Source organism: Sinocyclocheilus rhinocerous, unplaced genomic scaffold, assembly GCF_001515625.1.
Source record: "Sinocyclocheilus rhinocerous isolate Xijiao unplaced genomic scaffold, SAMN03320098_v1.1 scaffold1353, whole genome shotgun sequence".
In the NCBI taxonomy this organism is placed as follows: domain Eukaryota; kingdom Metazoa; phylum Chordata; class Actinopteri; order Cypriniformes; family Cyprinidae; genus Sinocyclocheilus; species Sinocyclocheilus rhinocerous.
This window is the reverse complement of record NW_015639000.1, coordinates 134,940-144,098: the sequence shown is the minus strand read 5'-3', so window position 1 is coordinate 144,098 and position 9,159 is coordinate 134,940. Positions and strand designations below refer to the sequence as shown.

At 39.2% G+C, this 9,159-nt stretch overlaps 1 protein-coding gene across 1 annotated transcript in view; it reads right to left on the bottom strand.

Annotated features, from left to right (window-relative positions):
- Window positions 1-230: 230 nt before the first annotated feature.
- LOC107750958 (glutamate receptor ionotropic, NMDA 3A-like) overlaps window positions 231-9,159 on the bottom strand; it is a 22,312-nt gene continuing 13,383 nt past the window's right edge. Inside the window, exons 3-9 of the mRNA XM_016566537.1 lie at window positions 6,533-7,583; window positions 3,340-3,485; window positions 2,212-2,327; window positions 1,952-2,103; window positions 1,209-1,373; window positions 978-1,048; window positions 231-661 (exon numbers count right to left, since the gene is read on the bottom strand). Coding sequence (XP_016422023.1) covers window positions 331-661; window positions 978-1,048; window positions 1,209-1,373; window positions 1,952-2,103; window positions 2,212-2,327; window positions 3,340-3,485; window positions 6,533-7,583 — 2,032 coding nt within the window. The 3' untranslated portion in view covers window positions 231-330. The remainder of the gene's footprint in view (window positions 662-977; window positions 1,049-1,208; window positions 1,374-1,951; window positions 2,104-2,211; window positions 2,328-3,339; window positions 3,486-6,532; window positions 7,584-9,159) is intronic.

Here is a 9,159-nt window from a genome sequence, read left to right as displayed (position 1 = left end):
AACATAAATGTCTTCCCTTTAGGCAGTTAAGCACTGTCTTTTTCCACATCGCCGCATAAAAACAAGGTATCCTCAGAATTTAACTTCTGGGAATACAGAAATACATACTGCTTATATCCAGTTTTTTATATTTGAATTCATTTCTTCTCTTCTGTCCTTTTTATCCAAGTTCAATTCAATGAGAAATAAAAAAAAGTCTAAAAAAGGACTTCAGAGAATGTGCAGAGAAAGTCTTGCTTCCCTTAGGAGCCGCAACTGAAATAATCAACCTCTAGGTCCAAGCTTTTGAACAATATAACCCATAAAACTCCAGCCAAATCTCCCACGAGTCTAGGACTCGGTTGAAGTCTTTGTCTTCTGATACTGTTCCAGCTCTTTTTTCCTCTTCATGGCAAGCTGTAATTGATTTTTGATAAGCTGGATTTGTGTTTCCAGGTCCGTCAGTTCCTGTACTGTGGGGTTAAGGCCAAGCAAATCGGTTCTTCCGTTCGATGTGGCCTGTAACGGAAGCTGTCTCTTGTCCTGTGGGGACAGGAGCTCTTTACAGTGAGAACATTCCAGGTCATTTTGTTGTCCCTCTTGATTGGACAGTTTTCGTCTGTTGCAGTTGGAGGTTCCCAAAGAGTTCCACGGCATTTGCTGGTTGTTTCCAACATTGCAGCTTAATCGGGACAAGAATATCACAATATCAGTATATAAATAGAATTTTGGGAAGGATGCCATGTAAAGTTATAGTTGTTCCAGTAATGAAAATCATCGTTTACAACTTTGTCATTCCACATGTCATTCTTCTGTACAATACAAAAATGAAATCTTGACTGGTCTTTTCCATGCATATGCAACAAAACTGATCTATTTTTACTTGTGTGTTATACCAAGTGTAAAGTTTCCTGAGAATGACACTTTAGCACTTCAATTCAATGTTGCTTGAATGCTAGACATTATTTAAAAGCTCCGTCGTTATGTAAGCAGTTTACCTTTTCTCCGGTTTTGCAACTGTCTGTAATTTGTCTTCTTTGAAAGTCGGGTTAAGTGCTCGATGTAATCGCTGAAAAACCAATTAAATTAAATGCTATTTAAGAAAACTTGTGTTGAGAATTACAAAGTGTGTAATGAGCAAAGCATTCCTTTAATGCTACAACATGTCACCAAGATGGCATGCAATTATTTGTAATAAAACCAGCGTGGAATTGTGCAGATGAACTTACTTGACTGGTGTGGAGCCAGTAATTATGCTGTGACGACTGCTGCATTCTGGGTATCAGCCAGCGATGGACGATGTGTTCACCCAGTGTGGTGAGGAGAGACAGGGCCACTCCAACACACAGCATGACAAATAACCCTGAGAAGTGCTTTATCCCCATCTGTAACGTCTGAGGATGACAACAGAAAGTCAAGGTTAGAAAAGAGCAATAGTTCAGCCATAAATGAAATTATACCCCATGTTGTTCTGATTATTCTGTAAGAAACAAAATGGGATGTCTACATAAGTAGACATTTTTAATAGCAAACAAAGTTTAACACCATTTAATCACAAAATAGGTTGAATGATCTGTGCACTCTATTCCAAGTCTTCTATGAGGAACAAATCATAGTTATCATTACTGAATTGAACAATCAAACAATACATTTTTGAATAAAGAAAGAAAATATTACATGATTAGAATGACATGAGGGTTAGTAAATGATGACGAAAGCGAGATCTGAAAACAGAAGCAAAATGATAGAGTAATTAATAAAGTAGTTTTCATTAGAATAAAATGTTGTATTTGGACGTAAAAAAAAAGTAGCTGTATCTAATATTACATGTAATATGTTACAATATAATACTCTATATATACATATTACATATAATACAGTTCAAAAGTTGGGTCAGTACGCTTTTTCTTTTTTGAAAAAAAAAGAAAAAAAGATAGATAGATAGATAGATAGATAGATCGATCAGACTCACCTCTGTGACTGCAAAGCTTCTTTTACCACAGGGTACAACCTTATACCACTTATCATGCAGCATGTCCATAAACCCATCAGATTTGTACTGACTGACCAACTCAGAGATATTTGAAGTCAGAGGAGAGTTTTGTTTGAGCCCAATGCCATAGCCTGTGGACAGATGGGAAATGTATATTTCATCAGCATGTGCACAGTAGTTCCTTCACTCCATAACTTACTGTAGAAACAATAACAAGTGAGAAGCATTCATTTACTGGCCTTCAATCGCAAAAGGCTTTCCCACTGTCAGCGTCTTGCAGTCTGCATCAATAGACACTTCATATTCTAAAAGAGCTTTGTCCATTATAAAAGCATCCAGCTTTTGGGGATCATCCCTGGAATAGCATCAAGCAGTTTGCTGTTATATAATGACACATGCATTTGATACATTCAGACATTTTGACTATGGCGATACAATGTAGTCACGATAAGAACTTTTAAAATTGGTATTGATGTTGAATCAGTAGAACCACTAGAACCAAATAAATACACACTCATAGAAGGGAACACAGAAAGTCCATAAGCCCAATTTACTACTAGCAGTAACATCCTTGTTTATCCTATGCAATTCAAAAAGTATGTTATCTTGCAAAAACACATGCTAGATTGATTTAAAAGGAGAGACCTGGCTAACCTTCTTAGGAAAATAATACATACATACATGTATATAAACATTTAAAAATAATACAGGTTAAAGAAATGTCTTTTTCAAATATAGCCTTAATATATTTCATTTAAACATTATACATATATTACAAAATTAAATATATAATAACAAAGTATATTTAGAAAATGCTAAATGTATTTAATATATTTTGGACAACAAATATATTTAGATTGAAAATAAATGAGCAAATATAAGTCAAACTTATTAAAATGATATGTATGTGACTATTTTTAAACATCCAAGATTTTAAAATGTTTTAAAAAAATATACTGTATATGAAAATATTTTTGCCATATGGATTGCTTGATATTTAAAATACTTCACATTGAGTCAGATCATTCAATATGTATGAATATATGTTTTGCATGTATTGTTCAGACCATTCCAGCAATGCATGTGAGTCAGATCATGCAGTGAGTAGCAATAAGTGTTTTGCATGTAAAGTGTGTGCTTTGCAGCCACCCAGATCATGCAATGAGTAGGAAAGTGTCTTTTCAACACAGTCCAAACATTAGTCAAACAAGTCAATTCATTCCTAGTCTTGTACAGTGGAACCACATGGATTCGTATGACACTACAAGAAGGCAAAAGCCATCAAAGAAGGACATGGTAGAGGGCATCCAGTAAATTAGTGCTGCTTCAGTGATCGATGCCACTTTGCAATAACGATTACGACTTACTTAAGAAGATCTATCCCATCAGGGGTTGCAGGGACATTATATCGTCTCATGTATTCATGCATCTCTGGGAAGCTTTTTTTCACGTAGTCCTCAGCGCTGCTCTCCCGAACGGTTCCAAAGCGGAAACCTTGTGATGGATGGTGGAGCTTGAAAAAGCAAGCGGACCGTTTTCATCAACCAGGAAGTGTATTTTTAACCTCTAAGCCTGCCAGTCATTTTGACATAATTTGAAAATGATAAACACAAGTTACTCTTACCTTGGGATCATGTATACCTGAGAGTTGCTCGTAGGTTTTCTCACCAACCATTACAGCGGCGAGATTAGCCGTGTATGTTGAAAGGCAGAACAAACAGAATATGGCCCAGAGGTTCATGAGGAATCTGCCGGTCCAACACTTTGGCGGCTTAATGGCGGCAGTCCTGCCGAATAGAATTGCGTAGCAAACGTTTAGCGCAGAGGAGAAAGAAAAGACACGGTCCCTGTTCCTTCCCCTCGGAGTCATGCCGAAAGGGCTTTTCCACTCATACAAGGTCAAGAACACGGCCGTCACGTGTAAAGACACAAATATTCCCAGCCACATACTCCAGTGCAGGGGCCACATGAAGGCGCCGATAGGTGCGGCCGTATCCCTAGTCCTGACGAGGATTCCCAGACTGGTGGAGAAAAATGGGCTGGTGAAGTCAATGACCTGACTGCGTGCTGAGTTGATGCTAAAGGAAGTGACAGCCTTAAATGTTTGCAGTTTAGTTAGATGATGTCACTTTTACTACTAGCATTCATCTGGAGATTAACGAACCTCAAATTATTATTAGCTTGGAAATCTAAAAACTCATAGTAGCTTACCTAACACTAATGGTTTTTCTTTTTTTTCCATTTTATTTGAAAATATGTAGCAGTACATAAGTTAAATGTGCGTGTGATTGCCTTGTCATTTTGTCTTTAAAGTCCGCATGAAATCAAAATTGACACTATTTACTCTGTTAGCGCACATTGCTAGTCTTAAGGTGAACAATTAATTTGAGCAAGTTAATCCACTAAAGAAAAAAAAATGTTTGTTTTACTAATCTTTCTGCTCTGGAATGGCATTCCTTCTCTGATGATGTCAGTTTGATGGCCTATGTGGAATATTACTTTTAGTCCATTAGTCTTGTATTTTTCTCTCTTTAATTGAGTTAGAGAAAGAAAAGACACGGTCCCTGTTCCTTCCCCTCGGAGTCATGCCGAAAGGGCTTTTCCACTCATACAAGGTCAAGAACACGGCCGTCACGTGTAAAGACACAAATATTCCCAGCCACATACTCCAGTGCAGGGGCCACATGAAGGCGCCGATAGGTGCGGCCGTATCCCTAGTCCTGACGAGGATTCCCAGACGGGTGGAGAAAAATGGGCTGGTGAAGTCAATGACCTGACTGCGTGCTGAGTTGATGCTAAAGGAAGTGACAGCCAGATGTGCCGCCCCGCTCATGAGGTCCCCGACCAGCCCTGTCCAGCGACCGTTCTTGTAAGCTCCATATTTCCCGTCTCCCACAATGTAGAGGTTGAAGTGAAACCCCATGTCCTCTGCTAGCTTCTCTAAAAGATCAATGCAATATCCATAGCAACATTTTTTAAACTCCATGGGGACGCTGTTGTTGGCACCTTGCAGACTCTGAAAAAGACTTTCCAAAAAGGCTGTGTCATTTGTTAGGGGGTCAAGGCACAGCTGGCCAGCCGGGCACAGGCCTTCTTCATCAACGTCTCGGGTGAAGACAAACGGATGTTCTACCAGGGTGACGGCGCGCAAGTGTAGACGTGAGGAATGCCGCCAGTCCGCTCCTGGCTGAGACTGTCTCTTATTAGGCCAGACACCGTAATCCATAACCACTTTGCCTTGCTTCCAGCTGCCGAGACGCGTCCACATGGGCTTGCCTACTGGGTCATGCTGGAGATTCCAGATGAAGTGATGGCTTTCAGAGACGATGATAGATTCCTCTTGAATATTGACGTAGCCGCTCAGGCCGTCAAAAGACGTGTTGGCCATGTATCTAAGAATTAAGAGAAAATCATATATCAGTCCAAACCATAGAAGTTCATCCAATCTAATTCTGACAAATGCAATGTCAAACCAAAATGAACCTGGTTTACTTTTATAACAATATTTCTCTGATCTAAAGGTCCGTTCCCACCAAGGACGATAACTATAAAATTTGAATAATCGTTCAAATTCTTTGACAATAGAGAAGTATCAACACAGATGAATGGTACCATCCAGTTTCAGAACATTTTTCCCCCCCAGCGGATAAACATTTACAGCCAATCAGAATCCACCTGACATTAAAGAGCTTGATGCACACTTGTAATAAAAAATTATATTTTTTTGTTGGTTTGGACATATAGTTATCATTAGTTACTGTTCTTGGTGTGAATTGACCTTTATTGTGCATGATTCATCAGTGCACATTATTCTGAAACAAAACTCTTGTTTTATTTATGTATTTGTATGTATTTAAACAGTATCTACCACAATAGCCAACTAAAAATAAAATGGTGCTACTGACTTTCATGCCACATTAGCAGTAGCATGGCCGTAGTTGTTGGAGCTTTTCTATTAAAAGGCAACTTTTTCCAGCAACATGTGCTGTTTCTTGTCACTTTTTTGTTTAAATAAATACTATTATAATTGCAAAAGATAATCTAGGCTATATCATATGAGATACTTATAATATACTGCCCCTTAAATGTTTGCAGTTTAGTTAGATGATGTCACTTTTACTACTAGCATTCATCTGGAGATTAACGAACCTCAAATTATTATTAGCTTGGAAATCTAAAAACTCATAGTAGCTTACCTAACACTAATGGTTTTTCTTTTTTTTCCATTTTATTTGAAAATATGTAGCAGTACATAAGTTAAATGTGCGTGTGATTGCCTTGTCATTTTGTCTTTAAAGTCCGCATGAAATCAAAATTGACACTATTTACTCTGTTAGCGCACTATCGTCTCATGTATTCATGCATCTCTGGGAAGCTTTTTTTCACGTAGTCCTCAGCGCTGCTCTCCCGAACGGTTCCAAAGCGGAAACCTTGTGATGGATGGTGGAGCTTGAAAAAGCAAGCGGACCGTTTTCATCAACCAGGAAGTGTATTTTTAACCTTTAAGCCTGCCAGTCATTTTGACATAATTTGAAAATGATAAACACAAGTTACTCTTACCTTGGGATCATGTATACCTGAGAGTTGCTCGTAGGTTTTCTCACCAACCATTACAGCGGCGAGATTAGCCGTGTATGTTGAAAGGCAGAACAAACAGAATATGGCCCAGAGGTTCATGAGGAATCTGCCGGTCCAACACTTTGGCGGCTTAATGGCGGCAGTCCTGCCGAATAGAATTGCGTAGCAAACGTTTAGCGCAGAGGAGAAAGAAAAGACACGGTCCCTGTTCCTTCCCCTCGGAGTCATGCCGAAAGGGCTTTTCCACTCATACAAGGTCAAGAACACGGCCGTCACGTGTAAAGACACAAATATTCCCAGCCACATACTCCAGTGCAGGGGCCACATGAAGGCGCCGATGGGAGCGGCCGTATCCCTAGTCCTGACGAGGATTCCCAGACTGGTGGAGAAGAAGGGGCTGGTGAAGTCGATGACCTGACTGCGTGCTGAGTTGATGCTAAAGGAAGTGACAGCCAGATGTGCCGCCCCGCTCATGAGGTCCCCGACCAGCCCTGTCCAGCGACCGTTCTTGTAAGCTCCATATTTCCCATCTCCCACGATGTAGAGGTCAAAGTCAAAGCCCATGTCCTCCGCCAGCTTCTCCAAAAGATCAATGCAATATCCATAACAACATTTTTTAAACTCCATGGGGACGCTGTTGTTGGCACCTTGCAGACTCTGAAAAAGACTTTCCAAAAAGGCTGTGTCATTTGTTAGGGGGTCAAGGCACAGCTGGCCAGCCGGGCACAGGCCTTCTTCATCAACGTCTCGGGTGAAGACAAACGGATGTTCTACCAGGGTGACGGCGCGCAAGTGTAGACGTGAGGAATGCCGCCAGTCCGCTCCTGGCTGAGACTGTCTCTTATTAGGCCAGACACCGTAATCCATAACCACTTTGCCTTGCTTCCAGCTGCCGAGACGCGTCCACATGGGCTTGCCTACTGGGTCATGCTGGAGATTCCAGATGAAGTGATGGCTTTCAGAGACGATGATAGATTCCTCTTGAATATTGACGTAGCCGCTCAGGCCGTCAAAAGACGTGTTGGCCATGTATCTAAGAATTAAGAGAAAATCATATATCAGTCCAAACCATAGAAGTTCATCCAATCTAATTCTGACAAATGCAATGTCAAACCAAAATGAACCTGGTTTACTTTTATAACAATATTTCTCTGATCTAAAGGTCCGTTCCCACCAAGGACGATAACTATAAAATTTGAATAATCGTTCAAATTCTTTGACAATAGAGAAGTATCAACACAGATGAATGGTACCATCCAGTTTCAGAACATTTTTCCCCCCCAGCGGATAAACATTTACAGCCAATCAGAATCCACCTGACATTAAAGAGCTTGATGCACACTTGTAATAAAAAATTATATTTTTTTGTTGGTTTGGACATATAGTTATCATTAGTTACTGTTCTTGGTGTGAATTGACCTTTATTGTGCATGATTCATCAGTGCACATTATTCTGAAACAAAACTCTTGTTTTATTTATGTATTTGTATGTATTTAAACAGTATCTACCACAATAGCCAACTAAAAATAAAATGGTGCTACTGACTTTCATGCCACATTAGCAGTAGCATGGCCGTAGTTGTTGGAGCTTTTCTATTAAAAGGCAACTTTTTCCAGCAACATGTGCTGTTTCTTGTCACTTTTTTGTTTAAATAAATACTATTATAATTGCAAAAGATAATCTAGGCTATATCATATGAGATACTTATAATATACTGCCCCTTAAATGTTTGCAGTTTAGTTAGATGATGTCACTTTTACTACTAGCATTCATCTGGAGATTAACGAACCTCAAATTATTATTAGCTTGGAAATCTAAAAACTCATAGTAGCTTACCTAACACTAATGGTTTTTCTTTTTTTTCCATTTTATTTGAAAATATGTAGCAGTACATAAGTTAAATGTGCGTGTGATTGCCTTGTCATTTTGTCTTTAAAGTCCGCATGAAATCAAAATTGACACTATTTACTCTGTTAGCGCACATTGCTAGTCTTGAGGTGAACAATTAATTTGAGCAAGTTAATCCACTAAAGAAAAAAAAATGTTTGTTTTACTAATCTTTCTGCTCTGGAATGGCATTCCTTCTCTGATGATGTCAGTTTGATGGCCTATGTGGAATATTACTTTTAGTCCATTAGTCTTGTATTTTTCTCTCTTTAATTGAGTTTTTTTTTTCATTTTTTTCTGCAGTGGTGAAGCTAACGGTAACCATTTTAAATCGGTAATGATAGGAGAGCATGTGAAATTTAAACCCTGAGGTAGTTTGGTTGGAACTTGGTGGAGTTGTTTCCTGACAGTGCAGTGCTGGAGAAACCACTCTTGATATGCTGTGTCTCTGGGCGTCTGCCACCAGCCTAATGTCATGTCTTACTGCTTTTCACAGTACTGATTGCAGCCTTTTCTTGCTTGCTTTGGGAATGTTTTCAAACAACTGTTTGCTTTTTGCTAAATTCTGTTGACATGTTCAGAAAAAGCTCCTCTCGACTGTGGATGAAAAGGATACTCCTCATAAAATATGCAGAATAAATATGGACAATAAATAATTGTTCTTAAAGGGATACTCCACCCCAAAATGAAAATTTTGTCATTAATCACTTACCCCCATGTC